This window comes from Gopherus flavomarginatus, chromosome 6 (genome assembly GCF_025201925.1).
Source record: "Gopherus flavomarginatus isolate rGopFla2 chromosome 6, rGopFla2.mat.asm, whole genome shotgun sequence".
Classification (NCBI taxonomy): Eukaryota; Metazoa; Chordata; order Testudines; family Testudinidae; genus Gopherus; species Gopherus flavomarginatus.
The window spans coordinates 112,461,045-112,478,793 of record NC_066622.1 but is presented as its reverse complement, the minus strand read 5'-3'; the positions used below and the strand labels follow the sequence as shown (position 1 = coordinate 112,478,793).

Genomic DNA, 17,749 nt, shown 5'->3' with positions numbered 1-17,749 from the left:
TTCATTGTCCCTTGTCAAGTGCAAACTGACTATGAGTGTTACTGTAAGGTGTTTGTGAATGCACGCAGTCACCAGAAGTGTACATCAGAAAAGAAGATATTCACCAGAGATTCACCAAGAATACATGCTCAATTTCCTGCAGGATCTCTAATTCTCTAAACACGTTTCGAACCTCATCTCTTTCGATGCATTGTTGTTTGTTCATGTACTTCATGGCATACATCTTCTCCGTATCTCTCTTTTGTACAATACACACCTAAAACCACAAAAAAAAAAAAAGACAGTGATATATCTTTACTTGATGTTTTATCTGACTGTAGCTGTATCATTTGGTATCTTGGGCCTCAAATATGTGTGGTATTCAGTACAGTGCCAATTAAACTAATGGGGAGGGGGTGAAAGGAACATTCAGCAAAATCAGGCCCATTTTAATTCAGGTGTTTTTTAGACATGAGCCTGTACAAAGTTATCAGTTCAAATACTTGTGGACTGTAGAAGATGTTTGAATTCTGAATTGGATCTGAATCAAAATTTTAGAACTGACCCTTTATCTTTATAATAGGCCAAATCAGAATCCCACATCCAAACATCCCCGAACTCTGGAGTGATCAAAATCTAGATCGGCATTTTGTTGACATCCTTTAAACTCCATTCCCATCTATAGTCACTAGGCACTTCCTGTGCACCCATGGGACTGCAGCCCTGTGGGTGGCACACCTAATGGGTCAGGTATGCCCTTTTATTCATATCAGTATTGTTGGACCCCCAAGTTGGGCCCTAGGGCCAGGCAGCTAGTGCCCCGGCCTCCACCCCCAACGGATTTTTCCCCCAGCCCCCATAGCTGCCACTGATCATGTAGCTGCTTGGAAAGCAGAACTTGTAACAGGAAAAGCAGCCTTGTGGTCAGCCGGTCTGAAGGGACGAAGTTCCCCTCACGACGGTTGCTACCTGGGTAAGGATGTAGGGGCCCGACTGCCTCCCTTGTATGGGCATAAGCCACTCGCGACCCCACAATTGGCTTATCACAAATTATGACGAAAAATTCGCTATATATTCCTGACCCCCTCCTGGGGACGGGGGGAGAGAGAACTCGAATTCCCGTCGAACCGTATCCAGGATTGATCAACCTGGCTCTCTCCTGGCTCACGCATTCCCCAGAGCCTGACTGCTTGCCGGCCGTAATGAAACTTTTGTGGTTTGTATGTGTAAGTATAATTAGTTGTTAAGGATATCTGTACATCTGTATTGTTAGATAAGAGGCAGAGACTGGTTCCAGCCGCCCCAAGGCTCCTGCTAGGGGAAACCCGTTGACCAGGAAACCTTGAACGCAAGGGGGACCAGTTGAGCCTAGCAATTTGTGTCTACTAAGATTAGTTGCTGCATTTATGAGTACTAACAGCACCAATATCACTTTTATTAACCCCTGGGACGACCTGAATAATTACTGGGACTTAGAAAAATACCAGGGCCAACTTCTATTTGTAATTGTAGTGTTTGTGTTATTTGTTCTAGTATTATATTGTAAGCCCAAGCTGTAACTAATTGTGTTATCCCTTATCCTTATCTGTGACTCCTTTAATAAATCCTTAATTTTTAACACTACGCCTGATTGCTTGCGTTATCCCCGTCACTGCCCTTGGGCACTTGTCACCCCCCCCCGGGGCATCCAGTGATCGAACCTCCGCCCTATTCCAACGCTCATTACCCGGTAGATAACGGGCACCTGGTGGCCATATCGGTGGAGCAAGGGGCGAGAGCAATCTGTAATCAACATGGCGTCACGAACAGGATGCCTTCGGGAGGGTCAGTGCCCGTGGTGTAGTGGGGACCGTGAGCAATCTGAGCTCGAGCAATTTCAACACCTGCAATTTCACCAAGTGGCCAGCAGACAGTCTGTGAAGCCCACCCTAGACTGGGTTTGTATTATAGAGTCAGGGTCAGGGTCAAAAAGCTATACGACCTCATTAACCCTGCCCGCCGTAGGATGTCTCCTCCATTGCCATCCCACCTTTAAATGTCAGCCGGCCGATAGCTCCCTGCAGCCCCAGTGCACGGGGGTTGCGGAGACTAGTCGGACCGAGACACCGTTGGGCATTTGGAAGGAGTGTAGCCGTATCATAAAAAGATCCGGGGCCACCGTTTCCAAACTCATACCCCTGCCCCGGGTACAGCCGGGTGATCCTGCCCATGGGTTGCTAGCCCAGTTAGTGCAGGAATTAGAACAGACCAGGCAAACAAAGAAACTTAGACCAGACGAGTATAAGTCAGAGGACGTGTCCACGGTCTTGTTCAGCGCACTGAATAAGGCGCTGGACCTCTGCGCGGTCCTTCATGGAAGCACTATGTTTGCTGCTAAACAAGCCGCTGCTAACAGCACTGACAGCGCAGAATGTGAGATAAGTGAAAAAGAGCAGGAGGACGGGAGTCAGACTAGTAAAAGCCCACCCCCCTATGAAGACCCCCCTTCCCCTTTAATTTACCCCGCACTCCCCTCAGCCCCACCTGCGCCTGAGAAGGAGGGGCAGATAGAGGCAATGCCCGTTGTTCTCACCAAAAGTAAGTTGGATTCTAATACAGGCCAGACGGTTACGACCACCGAGCTTCGAACTCGCACTAAGGCGGAGTTGAAGGAATTCTTAGCAGACACGAGGCGCAGGGAGGGCGAGGCACCCCTAATATGGCTGGGTCGTCTGGCTCTGGATTATGGGGCGGAGGTAGTGGATAAGGAGGAGGCCGCTGTTCTGGCCAAAACGTCTAATTGGTCGTCGGGGTTCCCGGGTCATCACCTCTTAGGAAATGGGGTCTGGCCGCTTACTATACCAGCCGCGGCCGCCCTAACAATGAAGGGAAGTTTTAAGGGCATGTATATTCCCCCTGGCAGCATAAACACCCCCCACGAAGTTATATGGGCCATTGCCGGAGCGTCCATCTTAACGTGGGACCCACAAGCGACGCCGTTAAATTTAAACCCGCAACAGCTCCAGTCGGGCTTCCCCTTTATTTTTGTCGCAGACCCCACTCAAATTCCGGTCAACCGGGACGCAGTGGACATGGCCGTAGAAGGCGCCCCACCGATTGACACAGGGGGGACCCTGCTGCTCCATGGTTGGGTTGGGCAACCCCTTATTACCTTATATGAAGTCATGTCCCGGCTTCGAATGCCACCAGCCTCGAAGGACCCCATTTCAGCCCTTCCAGCTGAGAGCCCTGTTAACAAGGGTCAGTCTAAACACCCTGAACGAACTAAGGCTGAAAGAGCACTTTTTGGGTTCCTGTTACATAAGGGGATCCCCAAGGAGGCACTGCGGAAAATGTCTGATACCCAGCAGCTAGATTTGGGGAGACAGTTAGGATGGAGGGACTGGGACGACTATTTGAGAACAAAAAACGAGTAGAGGCCGGGTGCGCCCCGGCCTCCACAGAGACTTGGGATGATCGACCATATCACACCCTATTGGTAGCCGGTCCCAAACCCCCTTATACCCCTGTATCTTTTTTGTTGGACACCGGAGCTCAAATCTCCGTTATAAAATCCGATGTACCCCATGTACCCACAAGTTCTACTATGTTTATTCAGGGTCTTAACAGTATTGAAGAAAAGCCTGTAGTCACCTTTACTCTGATTCATAAGGGGTATAAGCGAAAAGTTAAGGCTTTGTTGGGGGGAACAAATTTGCTGGGGGTTGGGGATATAAAACGACTGCGATTACAAAAACAAGTCTGTCAGGCTCTGCCTGTCACCCTGTCGCCCGAAGCCCCCCCCCCTTATTGCCCCGAGCTTGTTAATGACAGTTCATGGAAATTTTCCCCCATTCCCACGAAGCCTGAAGGCATCCCCCTCATTAAGCAACTGCTCGCCCAGTTGTTAAAGGAGGGACGGATATCACAGGCGATCGCGTCAAACTATCTATCTCCCGGCTGGGGTATCCCCAAGCCCGGCAACCCCTCTGAATTTCGATTGGTAATTGACTATAGGCAGGCAAATAGCCGAGTCCGACACCTCCCATTCGCAGGCCCAGCCACCATTCCAGAAATACGGCAACAGCTAAGCGATGCCAGTGGAAGGTGGGCCTGCACCCTAGATTTAAAGGATATGTTCTATCAAATCCCATTGGAGGACAAACCCCAAATCCTAAATTTCGCTTTTCAGGGCGCACAGTACCAGTGGAAGGTGTGCCCTCAAGGATTCTGTAATTCCCCCACCTTGGCCACGTCCGCTCTTGCAAAAACCTTAAAGGGGGTAGAAGCCACTGGGGGCACCACTATTTTGGCCTATGTGGACGACATAATTATAATTGGACCCAACGAACACATAGTCCAACACGTAACTAATACCGTGGTAGCCGAACTAAAGGCCAATGGGTGGCGAATTAATGAGGCAAAAAGCCACCTCGTGCCCTCTCAAAGCTTCTCCTTCTTAGGCCAACATTATGACCCTTATAACTGTGGCCAACCCACCTCGGGAATTTTAGACCCTTGGGTTAAAGACCCACCCGAGAATAAAAAGCAACTGCAGAGACTTTTAGGCCTGATTAATTATCACCGACACTTCATCCCAGATAAACACCTTGTAGACCTGGAAACAATCCAGGAACCCCTCTCGTCCAAACGGAAACGGGAAATATGGAGTCCTGAGGCCCAAAAAAGCTTGGAACACATAGCCACCTGGTTTGCCTCCAACCCACGGCTAGCGCGATATAAAAGGGATTCACCTTTTACCATTACCCTTTTCTTTACACAACATCACTATGGGTACTCGGTATCACAAGATGGGCAACCGGTTTATAACTGGGCCCGACGGCTCAAGGGTCCTCAGTATCGATATGGACCCATAGGACTTATGTTACTAGCCGCAGGCGAGGCACGCATTTGGGCCCCGCTATCTAGTAAAGGGACCCTGATAGGCCCCGAGGTACACCTTATTCCTTGGCTCACGCGCCTGCCCCCCCCCAGTTTTCACGGGACCAGCCTAACTTGGCAACAGCTGTGTTATTTGGGGGAAATCACGTGGCGGGAATGGACGCTTAAATCGCTGCCAAACGATGTCCGATTCCCAGCAGCCTCGGAGCCCTTGTGTATAGAAACAAAATATGACCCCTGGATTGTGTCCGACGGGGGCACTTCCCCGACCCCCCGGGCAGGAGTCCTCTGTGCTAAATGCGACCACTTTCAGGTTGATCTCCTTCCCCCGGGTTCATCGGCCCAGCAGAGCGAAGTTCATGGGGTCCTTCTCGCTGCCCAGCATGTTACCCAGGCCCATTCTGTTTCTGCTCAGGTTGTATTGGGTATAGACTCACAATTTTGTCTCAGCATCCTCACGGGAGAGGCTAACCCCACAGCGTTTATGCCCCTGTGGGAGACTATTTTTGACCTCATACGTAAGTTCTCCCGGCCCTGGTTTATAACCCATTGCCCATCACATCGTCCTGACTCTAACCCCCTCCACTCTGAATTGGATCACAAAATGAGGGAAATTCAAGCACCCCAAGTGTGCCTGGGGCAGCAGCCCCAGCTTAACACCGACCCATTCCTCCAATGGCTTCATGAGGATTGGGGGCATTTGCCTAGCGGCCGCCTATATAATCAGTTAGCCCTAGGTGCTCAGGGAAAACCTGAGGTACGGCGGCAGGACTGTGAAAGAATCGTGCAGTCCTGCCTTAAGTGTGCACAAATCAAGTCCCAAAACCGCCCACGTTATGAGCGGTGGGCGTACGCTGCGGAGTATTTCCCTCCTGGCGCGGTGTGGCAAATAGATTTAATGGGACCCCTGCCTGGAGCCCGTCGCCACCCAAAGGCTCTGGTAGTGGTAGATTTGGGCTCCCGTCAAACTCACTGTATCCCTCTAAATACCACCACGGCTGCGGCTGTGGCTGGGGCACTGCAACAGGTAGCCGCAGCATGGGGTGTGCCCTCCGAAGTTCAAGCAGATGGAGGACCCCCGTTTACCAGCAAACGTTTTGAAGCATTAGTGCTGGGATGGGGGGCTTCCCTCCATATTCACTTAAAGTATCACCCCGAAAGTAATGGTGTTGTAGAGCGGAAAATCGGGGTTCTGAAAACCATGATTCGTTCAGTTAATCCCAACGCTGACTATAAGGGTTGGAGTGCACTATTACCACAGGTTCTAATCTCTCTCAATGCAAACTATTCTCGTTGGCCTGAAATCAGCCCCAGACCTAGAGGCCCCTGGACACCCGTATATCAGCCTGACCAACTAGTCTGGGTGGCTGAGCCACAGGCCTCAGGTCACCGAGAACCCTACGCTGCACAAATTGTAAGTATAGGTAAATATCCTAATACCTACACGATTGTGGATGCCCGGGGCACCCACACCTTGGTCCATCATAACTGGATAAGCAAGCGTTCCGAGTCAGGAACGAACTAACGGGGGCCAATAAGGCCGCCTTCTGTTTGTCTTGCAGCTCGCAATGGCAGCAGGAAAACGGGACGACAACCAGAAGGGCCCCGATCCGCGGAACCTAGGACAGCCGTATCCTGTAGATGAGAACGCCCATAAGCTTATGTTCGCGGCCTATTGGATCCAAGAAGTCCTGGGAGGAAACATCGACTTATCCTCACTGACACCTGACAACTGTCTTGCATGTTCCAATAGGCTGTCTGTAAATAGGCCTTTGTTTGATTTATTGCCATTAGTGTTTAACTTTAGTAGTATTAATAGTCCCCTTAATTGTTCTTCCTCCTTTGCTCAGTGGCTCCCTATCGTGCAGTGGACAGGTTGTACAAATGATTATTTTAACCCCATCTCCCCCCGTGTCTTTCCTATTTTTAATAAAACTTCGGCACGTTATCTAGGCCCACTCCCCTTGTCACCCGGACAGAGACCCATGGCGTCCCACTGTTGGGTGTTTTATGGCAATAAGGGACGACGAGGCCGGTCAAACTCACCCTACTGGGTAGGCACGTATCCAAACTGTTCCCAAACCCTTATCTATGACAACGTATCCCACGGCAACGCTGTTATGAATCGGGACACCCCCCTGCCGATAATCAATAAAACTGTCGTGGAAATAAATGTCATGGACCCACCCTTTAGTGACTTCTTTAACCCTCTTAGGCACACCTATTTTTATTCTAGTTGGGTTTTAAATAAGTTAAGACCCGGTCACTTTTGGCTATGTGGCGAGACGGCCTTTGCAGCACTCCCCCCCAATCCCAAAGGTATATGTACCATCGGGTCTATCCTAATAAAAGGGGGTGGTCTTTATGTCAAGACCCGGCAGCCCAGTTCGGCCGGGCGGGTTCGACGTTCTTGGGGATGGTGGGAGAGGGCAAAGGGTGCGTTATCCTCTGTAGTATCTTCAGCGGTTTCATTTAACCCCGTGGGATATATGTTATTGCGTGAGCAAGTATTATTCCAATCATTGGCTATTGAAACGCTAGCTAACACCACTGCACGGGGCTTCAGCTTAGTTAATCAGCGGTTAGATGAATTAGCAGAGTATTCTTTTCAAAATCGCTTAATGATACAATTTTTGTTACAATCACGAGATTTTTGTGAAACCCTCATATCTATGTATCCGCAGTTTAAAGATAAGTGCTGTATCTCTCTTTCTTCTATCTCTGGAAACTTAAGTGAAGTGATTGATGACCTTCAGGCCTTGGGAACTGCTGTGCGTGAGTCCAGAGAGACCTTCCGCTTCTGGTCATGGCTGGAGTGGCTGGGCCTTGGTGCCTATAAGGCTTATTTTCAGTCCCTTTTGGTGTCGCTCGTGGTGGGCCTCTGCCTCCTCTGCCTCGGGTGTGCTTTTGTTAAGGCCTGTGTTCGGTGGATGGTGGGAAGTGCCCTTATTGCCTCGGCCACTGAGACGCATCCGCTCGTAGGAGCGGACGCTGACTCGGACACTGAGGTTTAGGTACGTTGGGTGTTGTCGGCCGGAGCATGGGGGCATGTTGGACCCCCAAGTTGGGCCCTAGGGCCAGGCAGCTAGTGCCCCGGCCTCCACCCCCAACGGATTTTTCCCCCAGCCCCCATAGCTGCCACTGATCATGTAGCTGCTTGGAAAGCAGAACTTGTAACAGGAAAAGCAGCCTTGTGGTCAGCCGGTCTGAAGGGACGAAGTTCCCCTCACGACGGTTGCTACCTGGGTAAGGATGTAGGGGCCCGACTGCCTCCCTTGTATGGGCATAAGCCACTCGCGACCCCACAATTGGCTTATCACAAATTATGACGAAAAATTCGCTATATATTCCTGACCCCCTCCTGGGGACGGGGGGAGAGAGAACTCGAATTCCCGTCGAACCGTATCCAGGATTGATCAACCTGGCTCTCTCCTGGCTCACGCATTCCCCAGAGCCTGACTGCTTGCCGGCCGTAATGAAACTTTTGTGGTTTGTATGTGTAAGTATAATTAGTTGTTAAGGATATCTGTACATCTGTATTGTTAGATAAGAGGCAGAGACTGGTTCCAGCCGCCCCAAGGCTCCTGCTAGGGGAAACCCGTTGACCAGGAAACCTTGAACGCAAGGGGGACCAGTTGAGCCTAGCAATTTGTGTCTACTAAGATTAGTTGCTGCATTTATGAGTACTAACAGCACCAATATCACTTTTATTAACCCCTGGGACGACCTGAATAATTACTGGGACTTAGAAAAATACCAGGGCCAACTTCTATTTGTAATTGTAGTGTTTGTGTTATTTGTTCTAGTATTATATTGTAAGCCCAAGCTGTAACTAATTGTGTTATCCCTTATCCTTATCTGTGACTCCTTTAATAAATCCTTAATTTTTAACACTACGCCTGATTGCTTGCGTTATCCCCGTCACTGCCCTTGGGCACTTGTCACCCCCCCCCGGGGCATCCAGTGATCGAACCTCCGCCCTATTCCAACGCTCATTACCCGGTAGATAACGGGCACCTGGTGGCCATATCGGTGGAGCAAGGGGTGAGAGCAATCTGTAATCAACAAGTATTTGTTATTTTATGCCATAGCTCCTAAAAGTTTCCACCGGGGATCAGGGCCCTAGAGTGCTCCAGTCCAGCCACCCTTCCTTCGCAGCTGTTGCTTAGTTTTTTTCACCACTCAGGGATGGGCTTCATGAAATTGCAGACAACTGACAAAGATTCAAATGGTCTATTTGAAAAGAAGGTTCTTTAAGAATAAATTAAAAACGAGATTAAGACAAAAGAAATAGACTGCATAACAGATCTAGTCTCACACGTAGAAAGAGTTATGCTAGGCAGGTACATGTTTATGCTTAGTTAAGCAAAATAACATATTTCTAGGGAGCACTTTTTTCCCTTGTGATCCATTTAGCCACCAAGCCTACCAGTCCCATGTAGCTTATATATTAGGTCTCTTTCACATTCCTCTTATGCATTTCTGGCTCCTTTGATATGACTGGCTTATTATCACACCAAACATCTCCTTCCCCCAGCCTGGTCTACACTACAAAGATGGATTGACCTAAGTCGACTTGTTTCAACATAGGTTTGTATTATCCAAACCTAAATATGTCTCCCATCAGCTTAAGCACAGTTACAGCCCCCCCAGAACCCCTGCCAAATGACGCACAGCCAAAGTTGACTATTTTTATCAGCATAGTGCTAATGTAGACGCTGCATCACCTGTGTCAACCCTAACTGTCCTCTAGCATCTCCCATGACAGTGGTCACTCCGGTCACAATTTTGAACTCTACTGCCCAGTGGTCATTGATCCTGGAAGCCTGTCCCACCCCGTCCTCTTTAAAAACCTCAACATGTTTTTGAAATGCCTTTTCCTGGCTGGCCTCCTTGGTGAGCAAACCTTCTAGCCCACCTTTGCGAGCATCTGACCATGCCAGCTCTGCAATGACAGAAGGCCTGCCACTTCTATTGCAAACTGTATATCAGACTTGGTGGGAACCCTACCAGCACCCAGAATGTCATTGTGGACACTGCATTAGACCCAGGCATGATAATTCCTGCAGTGCACAGGGGCGAGGATGAAGAGGGGATGAGGGAAATGGAGGTGATTCAAAGCCTGCAGTGAGCCGGGAGCTCTTCAAAACTCCACTGTAGTTGAGCCAGTTCCACCAGGCAAGCACAGATAGCCTGGAGATGAAGGGGAAGGGAGCCTAGGTGCATGCACATGCACACCTATCCCATCTGCCCAGTTAGAGAACAAATTCATCAACTTTTGCTTCTTCACTTTACTTTTAAAACCAGCACTGGAAATACAATTACAGTTAATGCTTTAGAATGCATACTTAGTTGACACTTCAATCAACTATGATATGTTAGAAAATTAATTAAAAAATATAGTGTAGTAATCTGATTTACACAATCCACAACAGGTCACTGCTCTCCTCTGGATAGAGGTAGAATGAAGAGGTACAGCTGGTGTTCGCTTTTCCATTCTTTGGCTTGTTGGGCTAGACAGGTGACCCAAAATTCTCCCCATGAGAAGTACCTGGCTTATCTGAAGAGCATCTCTCTATTATCTTCTTGAACAATCTCAAAACTTTCACAGAAAATGCTCTGCAACCCTCTCCCAAACATTTCTAGGGATGGCAACCTTGTGTTTTCCCTGGTGATAGGAGACAGCCCCATGCCACTCTGTGATGAGTTCTGCTGGCACCATTACAATAAGCAGGCTAGCAACCTGGGGGGCTTCGGGATGCCAGTAGCAACAGTGTTCTCTGGACTTTGTCATCCTCAGGAGTAAGATGTTAGTCAAAATCACCACTGCATGTGAAGATATGCTAATATTTACTCCACTTTCCCTTTACTCATACCAAGGAGCAGCCAGCATCTAAACCTCCCGTGCAACAGTCTCCACATGCCCATATACTCTGTACTAATCATGGCTTAAGCTGAAGAGTGATGCTGTAACAAGGTGCTTCAAAGCTAAAGTGACAATAGCATTTTTTATTAAAGATTTTTATGGGAATAATGGAAAGGAGTTGTGAGACCTCCCTTTCCCTTTTGACTGTAAATATAATGCTGTATCTGTATGTTTTAATCAGCAGCCTCTAGAATGGGGGACTTCAGAGGTGCTCCCTCCATGACCACTGAATGCCTGACCCAGATCAGGGAAGAAGGAAGCAGACCAGGGAGGACATGTTTTGTGCTATCCTCCAGTTCTCCACAGCTGCTGACTGTGAACATGGAGATTGGAGGGGCCAAGTGGCTAAAATCAGGGTGAAGGACCAGGAATGGAAAGGCTGGTTGTTGGAGGAGAGGCAAAGGACTGGGACGTAAGGCAGGAAGTGCACCAGGACATTATGGGTTTGCTCAGGCAACAAATGCAGATGTTGCAGAACATTATTGAGCTAAATGCCCAAAGACCGAATACACAGCTGCCTTGCCATTCCATGGAAAACTCTATGATCACTGATCCCTATACCCCACAGCATACCAGGTGGCAGCAGAACATGAACTCTTACTCCTACCACTCAATGGCAGGAGAAAACAAATAGAACCATGACTACACTTATTCTGATCTGTGATAACTACAGGATAAGCCAGAAAGCATAGTCCCCTACTTGTTTTTACCATGAATGAAACATTGTAATACATTTTTTAATATGTAAACATGCATGTTTTACTCAGTTTTTATAAGGAAGTGTCACACTCTTACAGTGCTGCTAAAATGTTTTTAACATGTTTATTTGCACTTTAACTTTGTTTCCCATTATTTGCACAAAATAAAGTTTTTTTTTAAATGCAGAGTAAATTTACTAGTTTGCAGCAAGCAGATTTGCCACATTACAAATCCATAACAGGCACACAAGTTCCCAAAAGCATTGTATAACACAACTATAGCTGACTGTTCAAATGATTGTTTTAAGGACTCCATCAACTGCACAGCTCCACAGCTGGCTCTTCTAATAGCCTTTGTGTCTGGCTGTTAAAATTCAGCAAACAGCAGGTCCACCTCAGCCCTCCACTCATCCAGTAGCCTTTTCCATTTTGTTTCACAAATATTATCTAATAGCAATAACGATAGGAATGTGTGCCTTCCTGAGATCCAGTATAGTTATTAAATATCACCGTCATGCTTTGAGTCTACCAAATGCACATTCAGCAGGCACCCTGAACCTGCTCAGCCAGTAGTTGAATCTTTCCTTGGTTCTGTCAAGGTAGCCAGTGTACAGCTTCCTGAACCACAGGAGCAAGAGATCGGCTGGGTCCTCCAGAATTACTACTGGCATGTCAACATTGCCAAAGTGAATGTGCCAGTCAAGGAAGAATATCCCTGCTTGCAGCTTTTGAAAAAGTCCTGTGTTCTTAAAGATGCAAGCATCATATACCTTCCCTGCCCCGCCCACACTGTTATGATCAGTGAAGCATCCTCAGTGATCCACTAGTGGTTGCAGAACCCTCGAAAAGTTCCCATTTCAGTTTATGTACTCACTTGCAAGGTGGAATTGGTGCCAGAATAGGGATATGCATCCCATCTATTGCCCTACCACAGTTTGGGAACCCCATTGCTTCAGATCCATCTGCTATTTCCTGCACATTGCTGAGAGTCACAGTCCCATGCAGAAGGATATGCTTAATGACTTTGCACAGTTAGAGGACAATGGCCTCCACTGTGGATTTTCCAACTCTGAACTGATTCCCAACTGACCAGAGCATGACGGCCACTCCCTTTAGCAGTGTCAGTGCTGCCCTTCCTCTGGTATCTTTGTGCCAGAGAGCTCAGCACATTCATCCAGGAATGTGGCCTTTCGCATCCAAAAGTTCTACAGAAACTGCTCATCATCTTCAATCTGCATTACAATGTGATCCCACTACTCAGTGCTCATTTCTTGGGCCCTGAAATGCTAATTTAACAAGTGGAATGGCTTTATGAATGCCAGCAGCAACCTGGCATTTTTATTCTTTCATCCAGTCATCATCCTCATTGCACTGCTGGTTGTAGTAGTCACTGAAGTTTCACAGATATAGGAGAATTGTGTGTCGTGTATTAGCAATAATCATAAGAATTGAGCTGAGCTGTGCAGGAGCCATACTTCTGCCAGAGAGATGTCAGAGACTGAAAAGTGGTGGAAATGTTAAAAATGGCATGAAATTATAGCATGGAATAAGCATTATGGGATGGAGAATGTGGGATTGACCCCTAATTCCCCAAAAATCCCTGAGGGAATTGCTGGTATCCAACAAAGCATTGCTAAAACACCCCACAAGGCTTTGTACCAGAGGGAATATCTACCCATGGTGTATTACATTTTCTATCGATGCAACTACTTGTGATGAGGATATGCAGCACCAATGTAAGCAACCAACTGTGCACATATCTGAATGACATATAGAAGCTGGCAGCTGTAAGTCAACATAACATATGTTGACCAAACTTTGTAGTGTAGACATAGACCCAAAGTGGTGTTTCCTGTCTCCAAATTCACAGAGGGTTGTATTCAGTTCTGTGGCTAAACAGTTTCAGGATCAGTTTTCCTGTGTCACTTTTTACCTTAAATATACTTTTGAAGGTAGAACCACACAACTACGGACTTTCGGGCCCCATGTGCAACTCCCTCACCCTACTCTTTGGCTGACTATCTGTTTTTAGAAGATCTTTTTTGAGTATGATTAACCTCCTTGTCTGAAGATGTCAGTTTATAGACAGCTCATTGTCTGCACTGTCTTTGACTTTAAATAGACGTGGCTTATAGAATTCTTAGATTTTCCTCTTGACATTAGCTCTACTCTGTATCACATGTGAATTGTTGACAGACTGAAACCAATCTGTCACACAGTTTATTACGAGTATTCTGTTCCTTATATTCTGAAAAGACATAATCATTTAGTTCATATCATAGAAAATGATTAAACAATTTATTTGCATTATATTTATGATGCAATGAAAAACAAAGGCTTAACTGTTTAAAATACTACATATATACCGAAACCCCATATTATTTATATCAATCCCTCCCTTCAGAAGTGAGTTCCTCCACTAGACAGAAATTAAGTCTAAATGAGTTGTTTGCCACTCTTGTTTGACTAAATGTTTTGTACATTCAATTCATACTACCACATTTTAAAGGTATAAAATAAGTTCCAGGTATAATTTTTAACTTACTTGGATGACAGTTGTCATCAGGCTACTTTTAGAATGGAACTACATTTTTGTTGTCAAACATTCTTATGGTTCAGGGTAGCTTTTTGTGTTTTCCCTGTCTACCACTGATAATTTACAATGTGTGCTAATGCATTCAAGTATTAAATATCACAAGGAATAGTGTCTGATCCCCAGAGCCTATTGAAATCAATGGGAGTCTTTCAATTGACTTTCTTAGGCCTTGCATCAGACTGGATGTGAATAAACAGTAAATGATGTGTAATAGCAATTGGCTGCAAGAATATCTATCTTTAGCCTTCTAAGGTGATGGATTTAGTTGAAATTTTTTTAAAAACAAAACACCTCTTACTAATATAACAAAAGTTACAAAAGAAGTCGATTTTTTTTAGTTTAAAACACTGATCTCAAAGGAAAGTACAGAAAGACACTGATATGGGCTTCTCTACACCACACAGCTTTTAGTGACAAGACTGTATCAACACAGGCTTGTTGCTGAAAGTCAGCATGTGTAAACACTTTTTGTCAGTACTTTGTCATCACGTTTGCCAACAGAATACTTCCAGCCCTGCGAGCGGCATTAACTTTCTCTGCAGGAGAGCCTCCTGCTGACAAAGCTGTGGTCAGACTGCCACTTGCTTCGGCAAAACTTCTGTCTTTCGCGGGTGGGCTTTTTTAAGTACTCATGGAAGACAAAAGTTTTGTTGACAACTTCGCAGTGTAGACATACCCAAAGATACACAAAGAGAAATATCAAGTTAAATGAGACCCAAAATGGGTATGTAAGCTGCAAACAGTCTTATTTTTTAGCACTCTACATAGAGTATCCTCACTGACTTGAAAGCACTAGGAGCAAAGTATTTCTGAAGCAGAATTTGGGAGTGATTTTACCTCAGAAAGCTTCACACATATATCACCTTTCACACATCACACTACAATAGTGCATAACCTCTGGATTCCATCAGTGAAAATGTCAGCTTCCAATTAACAAATTAAATCTGTCACTGCCTTGGACATCAAGAGTCACAATATCTTGTCCTTGATATGTTTATTCAGCAGCAGACATGATGGCAGCAATTGTTGGTATCAAAAGGTTAATTTGTTATTTTCCCCACCACCACCCTTAAGCATTATGAAATACTGCAAAATCAGTCAGCTTGATTGTGGATACTGGCTAATTTTTCCTTTGGAATATCTTTCTGTTATTCTTCTGTGTACTAATGAAACTCTAATGATCAAGGTAACTATTTTTAAGTAAGCTAATGAAAATTCTACACATGGTATAGTTATGTCTGTTCTCTTTTAATTGCCATACTTATGATTACAATGCAGTGCACACATTTTCTAAAAAAATCATTTATATAGCTCCTCATCTGGAACAGCAGACTATGATGACCTCAAAGTGACTTTTCATGACTCATTAGAAAGAATCAATATCTTCCATTGTTGTATGCAGTGTTGTTGTAGCCATGTTGGTCCCAGGATATTGGAGACACAAGGTGGGTGAAGTAATATTGTTAGAAAGGGAACATTTATATGATATCAAAATCAAACAAGATAAGTTTTATACATGGAGGGGAAAAAAACAAACTAACCCATTAAACTATTCCAAACTTCCAGAATAATTCCATTAATAACAATTTGAAAGTACTAATGGCAGATAATAAAAAATTATCATGGATATATTACAGCTTGAAAGAGACCGCATAGTGGGTAGTTACTATTAGCTTGGTAAAAACATCTGATTTAAAGATACAAATTGAAATTGTGGGTATTATCTTGCAGTTACCAATATGATTCTTACTGAACAAGAATGTTATGGATTTAAATATTTATACACATACCTAGCTGTTGACAGGTTTACTATGAAAAGAGATGTAAAACCAAGATCCTATCTATCTGCTTCCTGTAGCAGCTGGTAGATGTTCAAGGTTATCATCACATTATTTTCTCTGATGATTATTTCTTTCACTTGCTACTACCACAGTTACTGGTTATATGCATAATGGTAATAAATATTTCCTAAACCTGGACACATATGGCTGCATGATGAAATCTCTCTATTAACGCTAATCTTATTTTCTGCAATATGATATCTGCTGATATTAAAGGAAACTGAAGTATAAAAGCTAGTAGCTAACAGCCGCAACTGACACTCAGTTACTAATAGCTGTTCCTCTTTTCCATTTCTTTAGAAATAGAGGTCATGTTGGCAAAAGATATGAAAGAGATTATAGGCCTCACTCACCGCTGTGTTATTCCATCTTTGCACTGCAGTAAGGCCATTAAGATCAGAACTGAAGAGAGGAAAAAGGTGACACATTAACCTCTTGGTGTCAGCACTTGTTGGCATCATGTCCATTATTGAGAATGAATACTGATTAAATTATAGCAACTCTGATGTTAATCTGGAATAACACAACAGTGAGTCAGGCACTATATTTTAGATAACATCAACATTTATTCTATATTACATGTATTATAGAATAGTTATAGAGTTTAATAACTGTACCACAGCACTGATTCACTCAATATCATAATGATTATTGATGCAGGCTGGTAAATTCTGACAATGTTTCGTTGGTTTCTTCTTTGTCTGCTTTATCATCCATCTTTCTTTTCTTTAATCATCTTATTTTCTTTGGCGCTATTCTTTTTCCTTCTCAGTTTTCACAAGATGTTGGTATTAAAACTTGGAGGGGGGGGCGGCATTTTGAAACGTTATCCTCTAACATGGCTCATTTTATGCTACTTCTGGAACTCCCTTCTATCTTACATCTCCATATAGCACTTTTTAAACTGAAAAATACTGTTAATAAAAGATTAAGGATTTAAAAAAAAATTATAAACAAGCGAGAACACACTAATAGCTTATTGTTGTTAGCAGGCAGCTAACTAAGAGTGGGAGTTAGAACTCATGCATCAAGATTTCAGCCTTTGAAAAATGATGGGCAAATGACTTGTTTATTAGTTTAGAGGTGGTGGATGAGGAGAAAAATGGGAAGGAATCTTGTAAGGGTCTTCAGATGTCTGCAACACCACAAACCTTGTGCTTCATACTGCATTAGGGTACTATTAACTCTAATGCAGTGATTCTCAACCAAGGCTCCGGGGCTGCAAGCAGTTTTCAGGGGGACCGCCAAACAGGACAAGCATTAGACTCACTGGGGCCCAGGTCAGAAAGCCGAAGCCCCATAGCACGAGGCTGAAGCCCAGAGCCCTGAGCCCTGCCATCTGGGGCTGAAGCAGAAACCTGAAAAACTTAGCTTCTTGGTGCCCCCTGTGGTTTTGGGCCCTGGGCAATTGTCCTGCTTGCTATCCCTTAACGCAGGCCCTGGCTTTTATATGCAGAAGACCAGATGTTGTGACACAGGTGGGAGGGCCTCAGAAAGAAAATTGTTGAGAACCCCTGCTCTAGTGGAAATGAATAGGGTTGGCCTCATGGATCCAAATGTTTGCGACTCTTGTGATTCTGATAAAAAACCAGTTTTGTGCATGCTGTTTGAGTGTGTGATGCAAAACCAGTAATTCATCTTGAAAACAAAAATGTTGAGAATATAAAAAGCACTCTACTTGCCCAATAAACCCTCCTCTCTGCTATTCACATTAACTACATTGTAGTTGACATACACATCATGCCAGGTTCTATCCTGTGCCTGAGCGCCACTCAGCACAGAAGAGGGGGATACTGAGGCAGCTAGTTATGGCTCTCTGTTCCTGATG

General features: G+C 45.2%; 1 protein-coding gene across 5 annotated transcripts in view; it reads right to left on the bottom strand.

The window, feature by feature from the left end:
• STK32C (serine/threonine kinase 32C) overlaps nucleotides 1-17,749 on the bottom strand; it is a 244,998-nt gene that overhangs the window by 22,716 nt on the left and 204,533 nt on the right. For 4 of the 5 annotated variants that reach the window (XM_050959584.1, XM_050959580.1, XM_050959582.1 and 1 more), the window contains exon 3: nucleotides 105-256. In XM_050959584.1, coding sequence (XP_050815541.1) covers nucleotides 105-256 — 152 coding nt within the window. The remainder of the gene's footprint in view (nucleotides 1-104; nucleotides 257-17,749) is intronic. The other variant, XM_050959585.1, reaches the window with a different exon arrangement.